The sequence below is a fragment of the Chlorocebus sabaeus genome, chromosome 5, assembly GCF_047675955.1.
Source record: "Chlorocebus sabaeus isolate Y175 chromosome 5, mChlSab1.0.hap1, whole genome shotgun sequence".
Taxonomy (NCBI): domain Eukaryota; kingdom Metazoa; phylum Chordata; class Mammalia; order Primates; family Cercopithecidae; genus Chlorocebus; species Chlorocebus sabaeus.
The window spans coordinates 73102357-73128317 of NC_132908.1; the positions used below are offsets into that span (position 1 = coordinate 73102357).

General features: G+C 35.6%; 1 protein-coding gene across 1 annotated transcript in view; it reads left to right on the forward strand.

Moving 5' to 3' along the window:
- Positions 1-25961, forward strand: part of CNTNAP4 (contactin associated protein family member 4) — a 276813-nt gene that overhangs the window by 218609 nt on the left and 32243 nt on the right. The window contains exons 16-17 of the mRNA XM_007994117.3: positions 19678-19848; positions 20572-20790. Of these exons, the coding sequence (XP_007992308.1) occupies positions 19678-19848; positions 20572-20790 (390 nt within the window). The remainder of the gene's footprint in view (positions 1-19677; positions 19849-20571; positions 20791-25961) is intronic.

The following is a 25961-nucleotide window of genomic DNA, read 5'->3' on the forward strand; positions in this document are numbered from 1 at the left end:
TCTATACTTTTAGTATTTCCAGAACTTAAAATGGAAATAGATGAAATATTTGTTTACATTAATGCCATAGCTTAAAATAAAATTTTATTCTAGGGACACAACAGAAGAAGAGGGAATCTGACAATTCAGTGGATTTATGGAGATACAGAGCAGAAGTTGCTTAGTTAAAAAGCAAAGATGATACTGGCTTATAAAAATTATATATACATTGTAAATACTGTTTACCATTTTACTCACCATCTCTAATATGTATCACCTCTACTTCCTGTTCTACCAGTGAAACTTACACAATCCCATGAAGATGGCATAGAATATTTCATGGAAAGAAAAATTATGTGCAAAGAGATGAGGCTGTAAACTTCAGATGCATCCAGGAGAGTGTAACAATTTTTCGTGGCTGTAGAGAAGTTGTTCTATACATCACATGTACCTTTCACTGCTTGCTCTGATCTTAACCCTGCAGGGACCCAGGCTGGCTTCCTCTGCCTTCCTTATTTCATTAGCCAAAATCCCTGTGTATTGGTATGTTTTAACTGAGGTCCCTACCAACTCTCTCCCTTAGACTTTCTTTCTCCAAGACTTTCTGTCATCATTTTAAGCACAGAACATCATTCCACTTAGAGCAGTGATTCTCCATCCAAGGCAATCTTGCCCTGCAGTGGACATTTGACAATGTTCGGAGACATCTTTGGTTATCACATTGTTGGGGAGTGGGATGCTACTGACATGTCGAGGGCGAGGTCAGGGGTGCTGCTAAACATCCTGCAATGCATGAGACAGCCCTCCACAAAGAAGAATTATCTGGCCCCAAATGTCAATAGTACTGAGGTTGAGAAGCTAGAGCATTGCACTACCGTGACCGTGGGAATACAGAGGGGAGCTACTACATTGGCACTAAGAATTTACAAATAGTTTCAAGTACTTAGAGACCTGGTAATTAATCTCTGACTTATTAATTAAATAGTAATCAAGTGATTGGTCTTCTTGCCTCCTGTATCTATTTTTAGCATTGAGGTTCATCTTCACATGAGGTTATTTTCTGCATGAAGGACTAAGGACTAAGGACTATTTTCTGCATGAAACATTCTTCTTTATTTTCTCAGTCAGATGAGCAGTGTCTTCAGAACAGCGAATACTCCTTTTTTCCATATGAGAAATCTGTACCGCTTAAGTTACAATGCCAAAGGTACTTTTTTTTTTTTTTTTTCATCTCCAAGTGAGGCTCACTGGGCAGATATGGGACTAACAGATATAGGATCATGCACAGTAGGCCTTATAAGCAGAGAAAAGCTGCATGGGCATTACTTTGAAAGCATCAGGACTACACATTGAATAATTTAAGACTGAAATATAACTTAAGTCTCATGATTCAATTGAAAGCCTGATGATCATTTATAAACCTAAAGATCAGTAAAGTGACCTCTGATATAAGACAGGGAGAAGATGAGAGCTTGAACTAGGCAGTGATTGGCATGGAGCTTTAAAAGGGGGATCAACTATGAGGTAAATTCAATATGATTTAGATATAAGGTTGAGAGTTAAAGCCTTGGGGATGATTTCCAGCTTTCTGATATGAATAAAGCCATTAGTGTCATTCATTGAGACAGGAGATTAACACTTTTTTTTTTTTTAACAGAAAAGTAAAAAGGTGAGAGTGAAAAAAGTAATATTTTCATTTTCTCACACAAACTAGAGATACTGAAAAATGTAGATCAGCCATGTTTTTCTAGGAAAGAAGGTGAAGTTGTGAGAAAGCAGGACACGTAAAACATGACTATTAGACCTACTAGTACCAGTTATGAGGTTACCCTAATTTATTGATGTTGTCTTCTTTTTTTTTTTTTTTTTTTTTCTTGAGACGGAGTCTCGCTGTCTCCCCCAGGCTGGAGTGCAGTGGCGCGATCTCGGCTCACTGCAAGCTCCGCCTCCCGGGTTCACGCCATTCTCCCACCTCAGCCTCCCGAGTAGCTGGGACTACAGGCACCCGCCACCTCGCCCAGCTAGTTTTTTGTATTTTTAGTAGAGTCGGGGTTTCACCATGTTAGTCAGGATAGTCTCGATCTCCTGACCTCGTGATCCACCCGCCTCGGCCTCCCAAAGTGCTGGGATTACAGGCTTGAGCCACTGCGCCCGGCCTGATGTTGTCTTTTTTAAAAGCTTTCTTTTCATTTTGTTTTCAATTTCATTTTACTGCTGCTATTATTGTTGATATCAGATATCAACTAGCAAACTAGGAAGTAAGAGAACTTCCTCAATGGTATAAAGGGCATCTGTGAAAATCTGATAGCTAATGTCATACTTTGAATAGTCAAGGATATAACTGCTTTCCCTCTAAGTTCAGGATAAAGGCAAGAATGTCTGCTCTCATTACTCCTATTCAATCTATTATTGATGGTCCTAGCACATATAATAAGTCAAGGAGAGGAATTCAAGGCATTTATTAGGTTGCAGCAAAAGTTAACCTGATTTTAATGGCAAATCAGGTTGCCATTAAAAGAACTGGCAAAAACTGCAATTACTTTTGCACCAACCTTAGGTCAGAATGAATGAATTAAAATGTCTATTTACAGGTGACATGACTTTCTAGGTAGAAAATCTCAAATAATTTATGTTTTTAAAAAGTGAGTTTAGCAAAGTCACAGGATTCGAGGTCAGTATACAGAAGTAAATTATATTTCTATATGCTAATGATAAAAAAATTATAAATGAGATTTTAAAGTACCATTGTTATACTGGCACCAACAACGTAAAATATTTTGGTGTAAATATAACAAATTCTTAAGAAAAAATTAAGAACATTATATTTAAAAATTTACGAATTAAAATATTTGATGTCAATTTTTCCCAAATTTATATATAGACTGAAAACAATCCCAGTTAAAATCCAGCAATCTTTTTTTTGTGGGGGGGAGAGTAGAAATTGGAAAGCTTATCTTTAAATGTATATTGAAATGCAAAGAAATTAAATAGCAAAAATGTTTTGAAAAATATGAACAAAATTTGAGATACACTACCAGATTATAAGACTTACTATAAAACTAACAGATATTCAAGGAAGTGGGATATTGACATTACAATAGACAAATACATGAATGGAATAGAAGAGAGAGCCCAAAAATAGACCCATGTATACATGGTTGCTTGACTTTTCACAAAGCTGCCAAGGAAACTCAGCAATGAAAGGATAGAATTTTTCAAGAAACAGATCTGGAGCAATTCAAATCCATTTGAAAAAGAAAACCAGAATGAAAAAAAAAAGTGTCAATTCATACTTAAAAGCAGATAAAAAAATTAACTCAAGATTAAACACAAACTTAAATCTAAAACCACAAACTATAACACTGCTCTAAGAAAATACAAGGGAAAATCTTAGTGACCTTGGGTTGGGTATAGATTTCTTAGATTCAACACTAAAAGTACAATTCATAAAATAAAAATAATAATAAATTGGGTTTCACTAAAAACCTTCTGCTTTTAAAATGACACTGTCAGGAAATTGAAAAGAAAAGCTACAGACTGGGTGAAAATATTTGCAAAATACATGTTTTCTAGAGGCTAATACCCAGAATATAAAAATAACTCTCTCATGGTGCAATAATATTTGAAAAATCAGTTTACAACTGGGCAAAAGATTTGCACATACACTTCACAGAAAAAAATATGGATTTAAATAAGCACATTAAAGATCCTTAGCATCATTAGTTATTAGGGGAAAGCAAACTAGTACTGCAATGTGATACCAATATGTAACTGTTAACATTTAACAAATAGTAATAACAACAACAACAACAAAATAACAAGTGCTAGTGAGGGTTTAGAGCAACTAGAACACTGGTACATTGCCGCTACAGATGCAAAATGGTGCACACTGCTTTGGAAAATAATTTGGTTTCTTACAATGTTAAACCCACATTTACCATATGACCCAGCAATCCCCATCTTAGCATTTTATCCAAGAAAAAAGAAAAATCTATATGCATATAGTCAGTTTTTTGTTATTATTATTATTGCCTTTATTCCATAGTCCCCTAAAAATGGAAACCACTCAAATGTTTATCAAGCCGTGAAAGGATACACATTCCATTTTACTGTGGTGTACCCACAGTACACCACAGAATACTACTAAACAATTAAAAAATACACTCTAGATAACATGCAACAACGTAGATGAATCTCAACTGCATTACTCTTAAGTGAAAGAAGCCAGACTAAAAAGCCTACGTGCTTTGAATGATTCAACTTCTAAGATATTCTGGAAAAGTCAAAACCATAGGAACAGAAAAAGGATCTCTGCTACAGGGACTTCGAGGTGAGAGGAATTTTACACAGGGGCACAAGAAAACTTTGTCAGGTGAAAAAAATGTTCCACATCTTGAGTGTGGTGGTGTTTTTATGGTTTCGGGTCCTTGTCAACTTCTAGAGCTACACACAAAAAAAGGCTGAATTGTACTCTATGCGAATTACGATAAATTATTAATATATTTTAATAACTAATAAGTGATGTCTTATTCAACACATCTGACTGAAAAACAAAACAAAAAAGTTAATAACAGTGTGCATAGCTATAGTTGCTTAATTTTAAGAATTGGAGGTTGAGTGCGGTCGCTGAAGCCTGTAATCCCAGGGCTATAGGAGGTCAAGGTGGGAGGACTGCTTGAGACCAGGAGCTCCAGGCTGCAGTGAACTATGATTGCACCACTGTACTACTGCCTGAGCAACAGAGTGAGACCTTGTCTCTTACAGAACAAAATTGGGTCGCCAAAATAAATAGAGAAACAAACAACTAGTAGAAGCAAATTCATGAAACAGTAAAGATTTCAGTAACACGGATATTCTCCGATTCTCCAGGACATTTCTGGAATCATGCTGAGTATGTTTCTAACTTAAATTGACTTTAGAAACTTTAGAAAAAGAGTCAAAGGAAAGAATCAAGGGAAAACTTTTGGGTTTACCAGTTAGCAGAAAGGTCATTGGTAGGAGGAGTCACCTGTATATTTCCTATGTAATCAGCCTGCCAGGAGCAGTGGGAACATATCTATTTTTGAGGAACCATCCAGAGTCTTTTAGACCAACAATTCCTCCACTTCAGCATGAATAAAAATTACTTGGAGAGCTTGTTGTAACACAGATTTCTGCTCCTTATCCCAGAAACTGTGATTCAGGGGGTGTGGGTAGGAGAATCTTTCTTTCCCTCCCTTCTTCCCTTCCTCCCTCCCTTCTTCTCTCCCTCCGTTCCTTCCTGCTTTCCTCCCTTCCCTTTCCTTTCCTTTTTCCCTCCCCTTCCCCTTCCTCTTCCCCTTCCTTTTTCCTTGCGCGTGCACGCGTGCATGGGTGTGTGTGTGTGTTTTGACAGAATCTCCCTCTGTTGCCCCGGCTGGAATGCAGTCGGCTCACTGCAACTCCGCCTCCTGGGTTCAAGTGATTATTCTGCCTCAGCCTCCCAAGTAGCTGGTATTACAGGCATGTGCCACCATGACCAGTTAATTTTTGTGTTTTTAGTAGAGACAGGGTTTCACCACATTGGCCAGGCTGGTCTCGAATCCCAGACCTCAAATGATCTGCCCACCTTGGCCTCCCACAGTGCTAGGATTACAGGCAGGAGCCACCTTGCCCGGCTGGGTAGGAGAATTGCTAATGGGTTTCCACATGCTACTGCCGGTCCGTGGACCACTCCATGTACTGCTGCCCCAAGCCAGTGTGGTTCACAGGCTGGTACTGGTCTGCACATTCTTTGCTACCAATCTGTGAGGATGCTAGTACGAAAATAGACAGTATGTTTTCAGAATGACTTATGTCAATTGGACAGAGTAATTTATGTCTGTTGGACAGAAGAGTAATAAAAAATGGACTGGAGATACTATTTTGTATACCTTTCCTTATCTCATTTCACTTTTCTAGCAATTTACATTTTTAATTTTACATTTTAAAAATGTAAAATTGTTGTGGGTACATAATAGATGTATATATTTAGGGGATACATGAGACATTTTGTCATAGGCATGCAACGTGCAATAATCACATCATGGAAAATTGGGTATTCACCCCCTTAAGCATTTATCCTTTGTGTTACAAATAATCTAATTATACCATTTTTGTTATTTTAAAAGGTACAATTACATTATTATTGACTATAGTCACCATGTTTTGCTGTCAAATACAAGGTCTTATTCTTTCTGTTTTTCTTTACACATTAACCATCCCCACCTTCTCCTGGCCTCCCACTCTCCTTCCCAGCCTGTGGTAACCATCCTTCTACTCTCTGTCTCCATGAGTTAAATTGTTTCGATTTTTTTAGACCCGACAAATAAATGAAAACATGCAATGTTTGTCTTTCTGTGCCTGGCTTTTTTCACTTAACATACTGACCTCCAGTTTCATCCATATTGTTGCAAATAACAGAATCTCATTTTTTTTTTTAATGGCTGAAATAAGAAGGAAAAAAAACCCCACATTTTTCTATACAGGTAGTTTGAGACTCACAGTTCTAGGTCAGCAGTTGGTTTGGGTATGAAGTGGACCAATGGTGCTGACATAGGGCCTGCCCAAGTGTTCTAACTGTAGTTGCAGTATGTTCAGAACCAGCAACAGAGTTTCAAAATAAAAGCCCAGGCATTCATACAGAGAGTTAAACCTGCTTTCTTGACATACAGCAAGAAGACGTCTACAGAAACTTTCTTCTACTTTAGTGAGTCTTGCAACACAAAGGGAATTCGTGGACCACGATAGCATCTGGCTTCAAGTTCTTGTCATTCACTCTCCCTTATCTGCAAAATCTCCCTAATTCTTTTACCAAACCTTTCACACTCAGATTAAAACTCTTCCACCATGATTTCTAGATGACACAGTCATTCTGCATTCTCAAAAATGTTTAGCATATTACAAAGATATGTTTCTCATACTGGCTTTTAATTATTTTTGAGCCCCTCAAGAGCAGGGTACATTGTTCATTTATTCTTGTGTTCCTGATAACTAATATATTACCTATTGCACGAAAGATAATCAATGAATAGCAGTTCATGAAATAATGATTTAATATATGTATGTAAAGAAACCTATAGCTTGTGAATTATTAGTAAGAGATACGAATACATCTTTGATTCTATAAGCAATTAAATAAGTAAATATATACTTTTACTAAAAGGAGTTTAGACTATATTGAATTATTGATTCTGATATAAAAAATCACATAGTAGAAGAGTGTCTAGTTCCATCTAAGCCATTTCTCATCAATATGCCTGAAGTTGTAACAGTGAAATTACTTTCAAATAAGAATATGATTTTAGTTAATATTAATTTTTTTTTTTTTACTTTTCACTCTTAATACAGTGCCTTTATTAAACTGAAATGATTTCCACTTCTTGGAAGATAGATTATTTTATGGTCTATTTTACTTTGTTTTTTTGTTCACTTGGAAAAACATTTATTACCAACCAATAATTTATATGCAAGAAACTTCATAAATGTGAGGGAATACAAATTGTTTTTAGTACTTTCAAAAGGTTTTCACTTTGGAACTGGGAACCCTGATAGTTGTCAGGACCATGGTATCCTTTTGGGGGAATTTTATACTTATGCATACCTTTAATTAATTGTCTTAAATATTAATGACTTACTTGATACAAAATCATAACTTTTTAAAGCTACATAGAAATGCCAAAAAAGTAAGTAAAAAAGTCACCAAGAATCACATAACTCAGAAATAATGATTAATATCAATTGAATATCATTCCAAATGTTGGTAGATATTTCTAGTGCACGGCTTCCCAGTCTCACCACTCTTGACATTTGGGCTGGATAATTCCTCATTATGGTTGAGGACCGTCCTGTGCATTGTTGGAGCTAAGCAGTATCCCTGGTTCCTACCCAAGAGATTCCAGTAGCATCCTTCCTCCAAATGTGACAACCAAAAATGTCTGCAAACATTGCCAAATGTCCCCTGGGTAAAGAATTGCCCCAGGTGGAGAATCACCACTCTAGACAAAATATTTTTAAAAAGAGATCGAGAAATGAATTTATAAAACTTCATTCATTGAAATTGAGAAGGAAAACACCAAATTTAAGCCAAGATGACTCATGAAATTTATATATCTACCGAAGTATATTCAATTTAAGTGATCCTGCTAAACTTATAAAAAAGACTATGAGCATTTTAAAAGATTATAGAGTCACTACATTTTATATTAAATGTATTTTAAAATTGTAACAGCATTTATCTACTCAGAGAAATGGAAAAGCTAGCACTCATTTCTTCTTTCCCCTTCTTTAGCTCCCCCTTCCCTGTTTTTGCTAGTTATGCTATTATTTGTATATTGTTACTTTTAAAGACTAACCACTAGTTCTATTCTCCAATGCTTTTTATTTTGATTTATTTATTTTTGTCAGGTAGTTGATATTTTACCTTTTTTTTTTTTTTTTTGTCTTTAGAAAGATTCTTGAGGGTTGCATTTTTTAAATTTTTTATGTGCTTGAGAATATTTGTTGCCTTAGGATTCTAAAACAAACTGTGGTGCTTTAACTTTATATTGTCTATTGGGAACAGCTTAATGGAGATATAATTCACAGCCTATAATCCACTCTTTTAAAAGTGTACAATTCAATCAATTGTAGTATATTTAATCATTTTAGTGTACTACATAGAGTTGAGCAACCATCACCATCATCATTTTGAGAACACTTTTATCACCCCCAAAGTAGACCTGCTTCCACTTTTCAGACACTGTCCATTTCACCCCCTCCCCATCCCAGCCCTAAGCAACTAGTAACCTACTTTTTTTTCTACAGACTTGCATATTCTGAATATTTTATATAGATAAAAATACAGGATATGTAGTCTCTTGTGACTGACTTCTTTTACCTAGCATCATATCGTCGAGGAGGTTCATCAATGTTGTAGAATGCATCAACACTTCATTCTTTTTTGTGTCCAAATAATATTCCATTCTATGGATATACCACATTTTGTTTCATCACTCATCAGTTTGTGCACATTTGGGCTGGATCCACTTTTTGGATATTATGATAACGCTTCTGTGGACATCCACGTATACTTTGTGTGTGTGTGTGGATAAAGGCTTTATTTCTCTTCGGTATGTACCTAGGAGTGGAATTTCTCGGTTATATGGTAACCCTACATTTAACCTCTTTAGGATCTGGTGTAATTTTTATGTATCATGCTACCTTCAGTAGTTTGCATATATTATCTCATACTTGTCTGTGCTGAGGAATGCAGTCGTCTTGCCTTCCACAGCTTTTCTAAATGTCTTTTTGGTTGACTATATTTCTTTATGAATATTGGTTTTGTTTTTGAAAAATTTTCTCAAAAGGGCTCTTGTATGCTTTATTTTCAGAATTCTTTCAAACTTGAAAGTGTCTGCCTGTTGCCTTAGCACTTCACAAATAAACTAGACTGGATACATTTTCTTTCCGTCGGAAATCTATGGACAGAGTTCCTTTATTTTATGCCATTGAATACTGTGAAGGAACCTGAGGCCATACTGATTTTTTTTACCTTGTATGTGACTTGCTTTTTCTGTCTGAATACCTGAAGGAACAATTATCCTTAAAGGTCACTAATTTAACAAGAATGTACCTGAATATTGTTCATTTGGTATTACTTTTTCTTGGAAATAGAGGTAATGTGATAAAAGGTATATACATATTTTTTAAGTTGTTAACATTTTTGCAAATGTGGTCTGAATTTCTGCTTTCAGTCTGTCTATCTGAGCAAGGCAGTATTCTTAACTCTTTGGCATTTGAATTTTCCAACCCATTTTATCATATATATTTCTTTTCAGGTAATTCATTACATTGAAATTTTATGTTTAATCAAAGCACCCTGAAACCTTCATAGTTAGAAAAGATTGCTGTAAGTTTTTCTTTCCAAAAAATTCTTGAGTCACTGAAGTTAGTTTCTTCATTTTGTCTGCATCGACTAGTACAGCTGTCTGAAAAATCACAGCTGCCCAGAATGCATTAAATAATCAAAGGTGCATGTAGGCAATAAATAACTTTGCAGAAGTGAGGCTCTTCAACTGGAAAAAAATATTGACTAGTGATCTGGTTAATTTCTCTTTCATTTGACAGAGTTCTCTTCCATTTGGCAGACTACATATAAACCATTAAAAAAAGTGAGGATCAATTCCATTTCAACAGATAATAAAATAATGTAACTTTGTTAGCTCCACTATGCCTGACAATTCTCCATTATAACATTTTTATTTTAATTTTTATATTTTACTTTATCTTATTGGGTTTATCTTTTTTAATTTCACCTTTTTATGCCCTTCTTCTCTTCTTCTTTTTCTTCTTCTTCCTCTTCTCTTGTCTCTATTTTTCCTCTTTTCTTCCCACTTTCCACTTGTGGGAAAGAGCAAGAGAACAATGAACAAAATAGATAAAAATATCAGTATTCTTGGAGCTTATATTCTCTTGGAGAGAGAGAGACAATAATCAAGTGAAATATATGATACAGTAGAAGCTGGTAAGAGCTATGAAGAAAATAAAGTTGAGACAGAAGTTGCATAATTTTAAATAGGATGGTCATTTAAAGCTCAGGAAGAAGGTGGTATTTGAATAAAGATTTGAAGGAAATAGGAATGCAAGGCACATGTCTACCTTTGGAAGAGTACTCTAGACAGAGTGAAAGACCAGATAAACCACACAGAAATGGGAGTGTAGATGGTATACTAATGGAGCAGCCAAATGGCCCAAGTGTTTGGAGCAGAGTGGGCAAGAAAGAGAGGGGTAGAAGTCAGAGAGAAACCTAGTGGTGAGATCATGAAAGATTTTGAAAATCCATTTTCAATCTGAATGAAATTGGAGAACATTAGGGAATTCTGAGAAGAGGAGTGGTATGATCTAACTTAGGTTTTAGTGAGATTGAACAGGGAAAGCTCAAAGCAAGGAAACCATTTAGGGGACCATATCACCAATCCAGCTGAGAAATTATGGTAGCTTGAGCCATGGGTACAATGGTGAGAGTTGTGGCATGGGTAGAACCAGTAAAATTTCCTGATGAGTTGTAGTTTGCAAAAGGAAGAGTCTAAAATAACACCAAGGTGTTTGATCTAATCAATTATAGGGAAAGAATTGGCATTAATTGAAATGAGGGAGATTGCTGCTGGGGTCAAGGAGTTGTAGAGAAATATAAAGAGCCCAGTTTTAGGACACATTAAGGTTGAGATGTCATTAAACATTCAAGAAGAGACATGGAGTTGTCAGTTTTCAGCATATTTAAAGCCTTAAGACAGAACAGCAGGAATTATTGTGGATGGAGAAATAACAGGGCTTTGGGGCAATTAAGTATGAATAAGTTCACGAGGTGAAGAGGAAGCAAGAAAGAAGAGTGAGAATATATCGCCTATGAGAAAAGAAGAGTGTGGGTAGCCTGGACTCCAAGTGAAGAACATGTTTCAAGGAGGAGAGAGCAATCAACTGTGTTAAATGTTGTTAGCTTAAGTAAGATAAAACTGAGAACTGATCATTGGCCTTAGCAATGTGGACGTTATAGCAACCTTGGTGATGGTTTGTTTTGTCAAGTGTTTGGGGATAAAAGCCTGAGATAGATTCAAGGAATAGTGGGAGGAGAAAAACGTGGGCATATGTAATGGTAAATGGAGGAGAAAGTATGGTCATGAGATTGGGGTTTCTGAGATGAGAGAATTAATAGCATGTCTGTGTTAGTAAGAGAGATCCAGTAAATAAATCCTTGGATTGTGGACAGTTAATTCATTCTAACAGGAGAGAATGCAGAACACAGGTGATGTTGCAGGAAGGTGAACAGGTGTGGTGGTGGATGCTTAGAGGAGGTCACTTCTGTCTTCTGCTCTTTTATTAGAGAGTCCTAGAAAAGTTAAAGAATGAGAAATGAGATGTATTATTGGGGAGAGGAAGTGTGAAATAATTAAGAGTATGGGATAGTGAAGGCATGAGGGAAATATAACGTGATTGCAGAGGAGCATTTAGTGTGCATATCTGGCTTCATATTACTGCAGATGTGTCCTTACCTGTAGTGTTCTTTAAAACCCAATATTTATACACAATCCCACGTAAGGATGTGTAATTAAGTTCTGTATGCAGGTATCAGGCAATAAGTGTATTATGAATAATTTGCTAGTTTTTATTTTCAATTATTTTAGTCTAATAAAATACTTTAATTAATATTTAAAAGTATTCTCTATACATGAAAAATATTCAACATGCCAGATTACAAATGGGCTGTAATAGACCAAGGTATAGATGTGCCTACTTAAAAACAGTAATGTCTATACTGTAAAGGCTATAAGTGTGCAAATGCAGGAAGATACTAAGTACTCTTCTACTTACAGTTAATTGCTGAGTTAAAATAATTTTTAAAAAGACAACAATCTGAATATCAAGTGACTTTTGACTTTAACGATGTAAATAAAGGAATTGCACTTTTATTAGTAAATGGCCAATAAAAAGATGAAAATTCTGACTGGGCACTTAATTATTTTGTTTTGCTGAAATCAGAATCACTCTATCTCATGTTTTTTGAATAACTGAATTTGATCCTCTTCTCAGATGAATAACTGGACTCTAATTTTGTTGCGTGATCATGTGTGTTCATGGAGGACATCAATCTTGGATTGATCAGATTTACCTTGACTTTATAATATGTTCTCCTTTTATATTAAATTATTGCCATTTGTTAATTCAGAATAGGTTACTTCAAATAGAATAAGGATGTCGCGTTGGAAGGCTCTCTCGTCTGATGCCCAACTCCACACCTCTTTGTTGTCACTCTGACCTCCGTAGGAATGACTGAGAGATAATGCAGTAGCAAACTTAGATAAGTGTCACTCATCTCGTTTACTATTTTATATATTCTCTTATATCTAGACTAAAAATAACTGGATGTTGCTCCAAAATTCTGTTCTTCCAGTTACTTCTAAAATAAAATTCTATGTGTGTATGTCTGAATAATTAAATACACTAGTCTATTTCTTTGCTATTAATATCAGAACAGTTTTGCACAAAACTAGTATAAGACTAATGACAAGAAATATCTTCTTCAGTGATAGTTTGTAAGATCTTTTGATTGTAAAAACAAGTTCTGCTCTGCCTTCATAAGAGGAATTTTCGCTTTCTAGTTGCCACATCTATCTTGTTGTATGTGCATGTGTAGGGGGTGTTTACTCTATGGAAACATCTATGAACAGATTTGTTCTCTTTTGTATTGCTTTGCAAACCACAAGCTATAATTATCTCCAGCCAGATTTTATTCTCTTCATTTTTATTTTGCTTATATTGATTCCTATTGAGGTTCATAAATATTTGGAAACAATAATAGATGTACTAAAAAGAGGAACCAGTGAATTATGAAACCAATACATAGATTATTGTGTTCTGATAATGTAACATATAATTTAATCTTAGAATTTTATTTCTGTTAAAATCTATACTTTTCAGCTTATTTTAAAGTAATTCATAAGTGTTTAGAAGGTACATTGACTACTAAAATATTCTTCACATCAGCATTTCAACATTTAAAACATTTTTACTTTTAAGAAAAGGCTTGTTGGAATTTTATATGCGTATAAAATTTCCTATAGGGCTAGGAAATCTAACCTAAAAATCTACAGATTTTTTAGATTTGACTTCAAAAGCACAATCCATAAAAGGTTAAATTGATAAATGAGACTCTATCACAATGAAATTTTACTTTGTGAAAAGTTTCATGAAGAGGAAGAAAAGTCAGGCTACAGACTGGTAAAAAACAACTGCAAACCACCTATCTGAGAAAGGACTAGTATCTAGAATATATGAGGAATCCTCAAAAGATGACAGTAAAAAAAAAAAAAAAATTAAAATATGGATGTTACAGACTAAATTGTCTTCCCAAAATTTATGTTGAAGTCCTAACCCCGATGTGACTGTATCTGAAGATAGGGCCTTTAAGGAGATCACTAAGGTAAATGAAGCTGTAAGGGTGGTGCCCTAATTCAATAGGACCAGTGTCCTTAGAAGAAAGAGACACCAGAGACCCTGCTCTCTGTGCTTACTCAGAAGAAAGACCATGTAAGGTCACAGGATGAAGGCAGTCGTCTGCAAGCCAGGAAGAGAGGTCTCACAAGAAACCAATCCTGCCAGCACTTTGATGTTGGGCTTTTAGCCTCCAGCACTGTGAGAAATAAATATCTGTTTTTTAAGCCTCCTGACCTGTGGGATTTTGTTATGGCAGTCTGGGCAGACTGACACAATGGGCAAAAGACATGGAGGGCGGTTCCACCAAAGAAGGTACATAGATGGCAAGAAAGCACATGAAATAGTACCCAGCATCATCAACTGCTAGGCAAACACATATTACATCCACAATGAGATAACACTTCACACCTTTCAAAAGGACTAAGATTAAAAAAAATATAGTGCCAACACAAAATACTGGCCGGTAGACTGAGAAACTGGATCACTTCTACATTGCTGGTAGGAACGTCAAATGACACAACCACGCTAGAAAACCGTTTAGTAGTTTGTTGTTGTTTTTTTTTTTTTCTATTTTACTTTAAGTTCTGGGATACATGTGCAGAATATGCATATTTGTCACTTAGGTGTACATGGCCCACAGTGGTCTGCTGCACCTATCAACCCATCGTCTAGGTTTTAAGCCCCACATCCATTAGGTATTTGTCTTAATGCTCTCCCTCCCCTTGCCCCCCTACCCCCTAACAGGCCCCAGTGTATGATGTTTCCCTCCCTGTGTCCATGTGTTCTCATTGATTAACTCCCAACTGCAAGTGAGAACATGTGGTGTTTGGTTTTCTGTTTCTGTGTTAGTGTGCTGAGACTAATCGTTTCCAGATTCATCCATGTCTCTGCAAAGGACATGAGCTCATTCTTTTTCAAGGCTGCATAGTATTCCATGGTGTAGATGTGCCACATTTTCTTCACCCAGTCTATCATTGATGGGCATTTGGGTGGGTTCCAAGTCTTTGCTATTGTAAATAGTGCTGCAATAAACATACATGTTTATTGATTATCATTCTTTGGGTATATACCCACTAATGGCATTGCTAGGTCCAGTGGTATTTATGGTTCTAGATCCTTGAGGAATTGCCACACTGTCTTCCACAATGGTTTGCAACTCTTACACAATCCAGTGATTGTACTCTTGGGCATTTTCCCCAGGGAACTGGCAACTTATATTCACATAAAAATTTGTACACAGATGTTGACAGAAGTTTTATTGGTAATAGCTGAAAGCTATGTAGGTGTCCTTCCGCAGGCAGATGGTTAAATAAGTTATACATCCATACCATGGAATACTACTCAGCAGTAGAAAGAGATGAACTATTGATACAGAAAACAACATGGGTAAATCTTCAAAGAGTAATTCTGGGCCAGACATGGTGGCTCACGCCTACAATCCCAGCACTTTGGGAGGCCAAGGTAGGTGGATCACCTGAGGTCAGGAGTTCGAGACCAACCTGGCCAACATGGTGAAACCCCGTCTCTACTAAAAATACAAAAATTAGCCAGGCATAGTGGTGTACACCTGTAATCCCAACTACTCAGGAGGCTGAGGCAGGAGAATCGCTTGAATACTGGAGGCAGAGGTTGCAGTGGCCAAGATTGCACCATTGCACTCCAGCCTGGGTGACAGAGTAAGAATCTGTCAAAAACAAAAATGAGTTCTGATTTTTTTTTTTTAAAGCAAGCTAATCTCAAAAGACTGCATATTGTATGCTTTTATTTGAAAGCATTCTTGAAATGACGAAATTGTAGAAATGAAGAACTGATGAGTTGTTGCCAGGAGGTTAAAGAAGGGGTGCAGAGGGAGGAAAGCGGGTTTAGCTGTGCAAGGGAAGCATGAAGAATACTGTGGTGATAGAAATGTTCTGCATCTTAGCGTCAATGTCACTGTCCTGGTTTCGGCATCCAACTATTGTTTTGTAAGGGATTATCATGGGGGAAACTAGATAAAGGATACCTGGAATCTTTCTGTATTCTTTCTTACACCTGCATAAGAATCTACAAATGTTTGAAAGTAAACATTTTAATTAAATCCATATTTCTGGCTTATTTCTTTGCGATGATTAAGCATTCAGAAAGACTCATTTGAATAGTGAATGATTCCTTGCTTTGGCATTTCCATATTTCATTTTATTTTGCTTTTAAGAAAGGTAGTATTAGCATGCTATATGCATTTTGATTTTAAAAGTAAAATGTATTACCTTGAAAACCAGTGTTTTTAAAATACTGTTTTTTTAAACAGCTTTATTGATATCAAATTCATGTATTACACATTTCAGTGATATGAAATGTGCTATTCAATGGCTTTTAGTATATCTACGTTGTGTAACAATGGTCACACCAGTTTTAGAACATGGTCATTACCCTGAAAAGAAACGTTACCCTTCTGAGCCACTGCTGTCCCTCAATTACCCCATCTCCCTAACCCTAGGAAACCACAAATCTACTTTGTGTCCGTAAGTCTGTTTTTGTTTTTGTTTTTGTTTCAAAAAGGAATTCTATAAATGTTTGGCAAAATAATTATTTTTAAAAGTACTTATAGTCCTAGCATAGTACTAAGTTAATTTTCCTAAATTGACTTCATTTTTAACTTTCTGTATGAAATTCAATACTTAGTACATCTTCCTCTTTTATGTGAATGACTATATGATTTATTCTTTTATATAATTTATTCTGGTAAGATAAAAGATAGAGTTTCTAGAAAATTATTATTTTATTTATTTATTATTTCTTGATGCAGAGTGTCATTCTGTCATCCAGGCTGGAGTGCAGATGCATAATCTCGGCTCCCTGCAACCTCAGCCTCCCAGGCTCAAGTGATTCTCCTGCCTCAGCCTCCTCAGTAGTTGGAGTTACAGGCGTCTGCCACAATGCCTGGCTAATTTTTGCGTTTTTAGTAGAAACAGGGTTTTACCATGTTGGTCAGACTGCCCTCGAACTCCTGACCTCAAGTGATCTGCCTGCCTCGGCCTCGCAAAGTGCTGGGATTACAGGCATGAGCCACTATGCCTGGCCTAAAAAATTATTCTAAAATCTCTAGTGCCCTATATTGAATCAAATTGACAACGATGTAATTTAGGGAATTTTATTTTATTTTTACTTTTTTGTGATTGTTATTTATTTAAATTTTTCATAGATACATAATACTTATGCATATTTATGGGGTACTTGTGATATTTTGTTACATGCATAGAATGTGTAATGATCCAGTCAGGGGATTTAGGATATCCATCACTTTGAGCATTTATCATTTCTGGGAGTTGGGAACATTTGAGTCCTTTCTTCTATTTTGAAATACACACGACAATGTTGTTAACTGTAATCCCCCTAGTCTGCTATTGAACATGAAGCTTATTCCTTCCATCTAACTGGAATTTTGTATTCATTGCCCAATCTCTCTTCCTCTTTTCCCAGTAGGCCATTTCCTGCCTCTGGTAACTATCGTTCTCCTCTCACCCTCCATGAGATTAGGGAATTTTAAACCATCGAATCCATAGAATGCTCCCTTCCAAAAGCCTGCAGCTCCTGCTGCTGCCTGCCTGCTGAGCTCTGTTTCCTCCCCCTCTTTGCCTTTCCTTTCAGGTGGCCTAGATTCTGGTGGGTGTCTCTTAGCACAGTGTGTAAAGGGCTGGGATACCGCATGCCATTAACATTATTTGATCATGGAAGTATTGGCCTTTGCTTTCTTTATAATTGTTTTGAATTAGCAGCAATTTCTTAACCCAATAAAATTTCCTTACCTCGTTTTCTACCTTTTGTGAATGTATAAAATAAGGTCTCCTAACTAAATGAAATAGACATTATTATGTATATGAGAGTGCTGAAGATGCCTAAAGTAATAAATTGGTTTCATTGCTATAAAAGCATTCATGTACAGATAGCAGCAATTCAAAGAATTGTTCCTCTGCTTCAAGCAGTTCTTTGAAGCCTACTATGTGATGCTTTATTAAGTTAGTTACGATATAATATGAAAAAAATGTTGTATCATATTATTACCTAATTTAAATCTTTAAGTAATTATGAATGCTCCTCTTTCTAATCAGACAAAATAAGATTTAATAACATCCCATAATGTGAAGTTTATTTTTATTTTAATATATAACATTTAAACAAAAAGGCATCTAATTCGTTCTGAAAACAGATCAGCTAAGAACTTCTAAGAATGCAAATGTGTTGTTATCCCTGACTTGATATTTTACATTTTCTTGTGTTTATTTTTTCCTAGAAATCCAAAGGTCTAGTGTAGGAATAGCTGTAAAAGGGACATAAGGAATAGGCTTGATGTGACTGGTAATATATGGTTTCATTTGACTCTGGGAGGAAAAGCTTCAAAGTAGATTCTTGGTTGAATAAATTCAGCTCTAAAATTATCACACACAAGCTGAGAATTGACTTTTGAATCAGATCCACAAGAAAAACAAACAAAAATAGATATAAGCATTATTTGGTCTAGAATTTATACAAAGTAAATTAAAATTTAAGAAACACGTATGAGCAAAGTCAAGTTTGTGATTTTTAACTTTGTAGCTTGGTATCTGTTCTCTGCTAACATAACGAACTGTTGTTTTGAAATTGCTGTTTTCCAACTTCAGAGAATCAATACATCTTTCTTCCAGGAAGGTAATTTAGATAGAATTTTATCCAGTGTAGGGAATGTGTGTAGAGGCAGTTGCTTAAAACTAAAGATGTATATTTGTATTTCATGTGCAGAGAACTTGCTATTGGCAGCAGACAATGCAGTTCGTTTCTCTGATTATACTCCTCATCAACCACATGTATCCAGTCGGATTTCACTCCTGTCAGCTCATGCTGTTGCATTTATATTTGATTTTCCATACTTTTTGCTATATATGGTTCACAATATTTTTTCAAAAGGAAAGTTGTAGATACCAAAAAAGGAGTGAGAAAGTCAAGATACGTGGTATTTTGGCAGCAAATTATAATTAACTTTATAGTCTGCATTTTTTTTCAGATCTCCTAATTTATATCCCAACGTTTTCAACATTTTCTGCCTATTTTGAGCATTTGTAAACATTCTGAGAACACTTTTAATCCGCTGTTCATCTACTTCATTCTTATTGGCAAAGTAAGAGATAATTTTGAATAAAAAGAGTATTTTCATGAGAATGTCAGCTTGGACAGAGTAAGTTGTATGTTGGTTTGTAATTAGACGAGACTATTTAGAATGCCAGTCTCAGTTTGGAAAATCACAGGCCCATTAAAGAAAACAGTGTATATAACTGTGAAGTGTGTGTGTTAGAAGTGTTAGAACAAATATACTGTGAGCTTCTTTGGGGTTTTTGTTTGAAACAGGTAGGTGTTTTAATTTTGAAGTTATAAAAGATTGCCTACTTATCAATGTTAGCAGATCGTATAATATCACTTTGGTGGAGGATATAGTATTGAGGCTAAGGATATTTGTTCCATATAAAATATAACATTTAGACCATTTCTGTAATGATCATTCTTACTCTCTATTGGAAAAAATCCAGGATTTCTATCCCTATGAAATCTCTTATGCTCATGTTTTGTATACTACATAGTTGACAGAAAAAGAGCAGATTTGTATAAATACCTTTTTAAATAGCAAAAATGCTAAAAATAGAAAATGTAATTGTCATTCATTTTATTTCATGAATTTGTTTTCTTTTTGAATTTTTTTCTTCCTTTTTGTTCACAAAACAGGATCATTTTGGAATTCAGCTTCCTTTGATACTGAGGCTTCATATCTTCATTTTCCTACTTTCCACGGAGAACTTAGCGCAGATGTGTCTTTCTTTTTTAAGACAACAGCTTCATCTGGGGTATTCTTAGAGAACTTGGGGATTACTGATTTTATACGGATAGAGCTTCGCTGTAAGTCTTCTTTCCCAGAGAAGTGTATGAGATTCTATCGTTTAGTAGTTAATCTTTTAACTAATTTTTAAACTACTCATGTGTCTACTTTATCATCTGATTCTTTTCATTGCATCCCTTTGAATGACTCAATATTAACTTATCCTTTTTGTAAGAAAATAATTTGATACTTAACGTGATAATTTGGAAAAATAATTGGTAGTTTCTTGTGCCAATTTAAAAGCAGTTTTAATTTCAGTTAATTAAAACTAAAAAGCAATTTCTTAGTTAATTACGAATTACTTAACCACTCATTTTGATATACTTCTAAGCTGCTATTATGTTAGTATCAAATGTGTATAGCATGCCTTAAAAATTATATAAAGTTTGAATCACGATAACAATTATTTTTAGTTACAATGCCAGTTGCTATTTAGTTTCCTTGCCTTGGATAAATAGCTTTACTTTTTAGCAATAGGAAAAATTAGCTCTGAGGACTATCTTAGAATACCGTTGGTTTTTTTTTTTTTCTAAAAATGTGAATGTATTTAACTGTCTCATTTCACATCAGAAGACCTAGTTCTGTGTTAGTGTCATGAGTTTCAAGCAGTAGCATTCAAACCATGCTATGTTTATCTCTCTATTCAGTGATTGTTATGCTGTGGTGCTGTTCCTAAGTATATTGGAGACTCGGCACTCCACCACAGAACTCACTAGAACAATCTTTATGTGTAATATTTCCAGCTCCGACAGTGGTGACTTTTTCATTTGATGTGGGGAATGGGCCTTTTGAAATCTCAGTGCAGTCACCCACGCACTTCAACGACAACCAGTGGCACCACGTGAGGATTGAAAGGAACATGAAGGAAGCCTCCCTTCAAGTGGACCAGCTGACACGGAAGACACAGCCCGCCCCTGCTGATGGGCATGTCCTCTTACAGCTCAACAGTCAGCTCTTTGTGGGTAAGTTCTCTTTTTAAGCGATCATTTAATTGTACGATATATGTTCAGAAATGGCCCAAGATAAAAAGAATACCAACTATAAAAACGAGGATAATAACAACAAGCAACAGTAGCAAATCACCATTGATTCAGAAACTGTGTCCAAACTGGGCCAAGTGCTTCATTTCTTCCTTATAACCAGCCCGTGAAATGGGCATTATCCGTATTTTACAGATGAGATAGCTGAGCTTCCAGGGTTGACTTGCCTACACAAACTCATCTCATAAATGAGATTCAGATTTGTGTTTAATCCCTATTTGCATACCTGTTTTTTTTTTTTTTTTTTTTTTTTTTGAGACAGAGTCTCGCTTTCTGCCCCAGGCTGAAGTGCAATTGTGCGATCTTGGCTCACTGCAACCTCCACCCCCAGGGTTCTAGCGATTCTCCTACCTCAGCCTCCTGAGTAACTGGGATTGCAGGCACCTGCCACTACGCCCAGATAATTTTTTTTTGTATTTTTAGTAGAAATGGGGTTTTGCCATGTTGGCCAGGCTAGTCTTGAACTCCTGACCTCACGTGATCCACCCGCCTTGGCCTCCCAAAGTACTAGGATGACAGGTGTCAGCCACCACGCGCCCAGCCTTACCTGCATTCTTAATATGACAGGTCATATGATTGGTTTCAGCTTAGTTATTTATTATATTAGTGTTTTATTATGATACCAGGAATGTTTATCTCTGTTCTCAGAATTGTTGAGGAAACCTTATTTGATGAGGAAATCATCCAGCTGATGCCAAACAATGGACACTCTACCTGCCGCTCCTCCACCCCCACCAGTCACCACATTGAAAACAGGCCAATAGCAAAAAACAAACAAACAAACAAACAAACAAAAAACAAAAACAAAAACCAGATACCCAGTGTGTATAGAATTCATGTTTGACAGTTTCGCTAGTTCCTCTACTATTTTCCCTCATTTTGCCCATTTTTTTCCTGATATTTTGTGGTCACCTACTTAATATTTATGTCAGAATGTTGTTCCTTTATTTCCTAAATCCATTCATGTGGCATTTATAGATTTGATAGTGGCATCCTCTGGATATGTTTGTTTTACTTTGAATCTTTGCTAATTAGTTACTAGAAATTATGGACCTTGCATTATCTCTTGCTTGATCACTTCTCATATATTTTAACTTAAATGAGGACATAAAACACTATAAAGCAGAATAAATGATACGTTATTAGAAATTGTACTTAAAGGACAAGCATGATGTAATCCTAGCACTTTTGGAGACAAAGGTAGGAGGATTGCTTGGGGCCAGGAGTTTGAGACCAATCTGGGAAACACAGCAAGATCCATCTCTACAAAAAGTAAAAAATTAAAAAAACTAGGCAGGCATGGTGGCACTCACATGTAATCCCAGCATTCGAGAAGCTGAGGTGGGAGGATGGTTGAACCCAGTAATTGGAGGCTGTCGTGAACTATGATCACGCCACTGAACTCCATCCTGGGTGACAGAGGGAGCCCCTGTCTCAACAACAGCGACAAAGAAATTATTTTTTAAGAATTCTCAAGAGTTACACTTTTGAAGAAAATTGATCAGATCCCCATTACACCTTCTGATGTTATTAACCTTCTCTCACTAGAAAGGATGAAGCATATTTGCAACATATTTGAGGAAGACATGTTTCCAATATATTTGTGTACTTACTATTTTGATAATTTATTATTTCCTTTAGTCAAATAATTAATGAATAACTTCTATGAGTAAGGCACTATAATAGACAATCTAATCATGATCTTGTGACTACTTGACTGACTTACTTAAGGGTATGAAAATAATAAAGAATGTATGAGAAGAAATATATAACTTTTAATAATGTGCTAGAAGCTCAGTCAGGAAATTGACAAAGCTATTTCTTGAATTACAAAAAATGAGAGATGGCCACAACAAAAGGTATGGCAATTTAAAATCTGTCAGTAGCTTGGAAATAGCCTTACTATTCTTGGAAATTGAGAGGCTGAAATAGTCCTCAAAATTTTCAGTGAAATATGCTGCAGTTTGCCTGTGGATGACCTTTCATTGTTGGTATGAATTTCAGCTTCATGAGATGGAGGTACTATATGTTGTGTCGTGTAGGAATCCTGGCCTTAACTTGATTTCAGACAGTCATAATGAAGCACTGGTATGTCATCAGAAAACGGCTTTAAAACAGACTTGAGAATCGATCGTGTGATATAATTTTAATAAGGATCTAAAAGATTTTGTCTTCATGGAGGCAATTGGTTAGGCCTTTGACCTAACCAATGTGTTGAAATGTAAGGATTGGTGTTATTCCAAAGTTTTATAAAAAATAACTCTTGATTATATTTAAGTCAAGTCATTGAAAATAAAAAAGATGAGGCAAAATAAAGATTTGTGAAAAAAGGTGACATATACTATTAACAACAATCTGTTTATACAGTTTCCTCCTTCCTGCTCACAGATAACCGTGAATAAGTTGACATGATTTAGTGTGGTGATACTAAGGAAAGGGCTTATAAAAAAGAAAAAGAAAAAAAAAAAAAAAAAAAAAACGCTTGTAGTCTTGGGTAGAGACAATCATTGGCTGCCAAGACACCACATGAGGGGCTTGGTTTTATCTTCACCTCCACCAGAGTGAACTAGCCTTTTAGGAAAGGGCTTCAATCGAGTTGATAAAACAATGCTTGCAAGACAAACCATTTATCAATTTACAACATTACTATCACACAAATCAGAATTTAAGAAAAATTGTAGCTGGAGGTATTTTTTTTTCCCTGTAGGCAGACTCAATGAAAGACACATTATAATTGAAAAGGTTATACTGAATTAGAGTATAGTGACTGAAAAACTAATTTAAAAAATCAGTAGTAATTAGAGCTAATTTTAAAAAGCACCTACTAGGACCAAAGAGTTCTGTGTCTTCCTGAGAGTATATTTCAGTGGAAGAGAAGAGACAGGCAATTAAAAAAATCTATCTAGAAAAAAATCTCTATATATAGAAAAAATATATATAATGTATAGAAAAAATATATATGTAACTATATATAGTTTTTATAGTTTATAATTACATAGTTACATATTTCAGTGGAGAATATATTTCAGTGGAAGAGATAAAACACAGTCAATAAAAAAGAACTATTTGTATATATAAAAAAACTTTATGTAACTACATATAGTTTTATAGTTTATATGTAGTTTTATATATAACCATATAACTATATATGTAGTTATATATGACTATATAACTATAACTATGTAACTACATATAAACTGTAACTATGTAACTACATATAAACTATAAAACTATATGTGGTTATACAGTTTATATATAAACTATTATATATTATATATAAACTATTATATAATATAAGCTATAATATATAATATAGTGTATATTACATTATATATGAACAATATAAACTATATAGTTTAACTAGGTTAACTATAAATTAGTTTAACTAGTTTAACTATATAGTTTATATATAACTATATATAATTACCTATATAACTATATATTATATAACTATATATAAACTATATAACTATAGTTTTTGTATGTAGTTTATACACATATAAAATATATATAGTTTATATATTTATATATAGTTATATATCACCACATGTATGTATCCATACATGTATGCATGCATGTGTGTGCACGTACATATATACATTTTCCAACACTGATAAATACCATAAAGTAAAAAGGATACCATGGAATCAGGCAGTGATTTGTGCAGGGGAATTCTATTTCAAGCAGGTGATCAGTGCAGTCTTCTCTGGAGACGTTAGCAGAGTCCTCCTAATTTGAGCAGAGGTCAGATGAAACAGAAGAGCGAACCTTGTGAACATCTGAAGGAGGAGAATTCCAGGCCATGGCTCAAAGTGGTGGGAATAAGCTTTAGGGATTCAAAGAATAAGGAAAAAAACAATGTGGCTGGAAAGAGTCAGAGTTAGGGAAAGTATGATGGGAAAGAAGACTGAGGTATATATCGGACCTTGTAGGGCCATGGCGAGGACTATGGATTTTACTCTAAAGAATCAGAAGAGTGACCTAATTTAATTTACATTTTCCAAGCTCTCTCTTACTATCCAGAGGGATATGGATGGAGGAAATGGAGGGCAGGCAGGCTATCACAGTGGTCCCTGTGAGAGATAATGGTGCTGCAGGCTAAGGCAGAGATGTTGAAATTTAGATACACGCAACTTGCTAATGAATTGGTCATTGATGTTAGTGTTTTACTATTTATCTATGATAATATGCTTGGGGATGAAATGCTTCTTTGTAGGTCTTTGGTTTTCTCACATTATTTCCCAGTTTTTGTTTTTGTTTATTTATTTTTGAGACAGAGTCTCACTATGTCACTCAAACTGGTGCGGAGGTGTGCTCACTGCTCACTGCATCCTTGATCTCCTGGGCTCAAGGGATCCTCCCACCTCAGCCTCCCGAGTATCTGGCACCACAGGTACATGCCACCACACTTGGCTAAGTTTTGTATTTTTTGTAGAAACAGGGTTTTGATATGTTGCCTAGGCTGGTCTCAAACTCCTGGGCTCAAGTGCTCCACCCACCTCAGCCTCCCAAAGTACTGGGATTACTGGTGTGAGGCACCACACCAGCCTAGCTTTAAATTTCACCTGGAGTTAGCGTTTCTTGTTTTCTCCCTTCATCTTAATTTATAGCAGTGATTAAAGCTGTTTCCTGGCTCCACAATCCGAATTGTATACCATAAGCCATAAGCTTGCCAGGCTGCAAAGAGTCTCTGGTCCTTCTTCACAGGCCAGAGAAAATATTTCACCTTCCTTCTCTCCTTTAATGACACGCACCTGCTCCGTAATCGCACTCTTACCAGTAAATTGGGCTGCTTTGCTTATAGATTTTGTTCCAGCACATGTCATATGTAGAAGGACCCTTCTCGCATTTCCTCACATGTTAATCCCCTGAAATATGTTAGGGTTAAGTCTTGTTCTATTCTCAGAGTTGGTGACTCCATGGGTGACTAGTAATCTCTACTTCAATCCAATATAATTGATTTTCTGGTTACACTTTTAAAGGGTAATTTAATTCCCCTTACTTGCAAGTTCAAGAATTTAATTTGTGGTTCATCCGTCCATCTTAAAGATAATTATGGCTAATCAGCATTTTCAGTGTGCGTAACGACTATC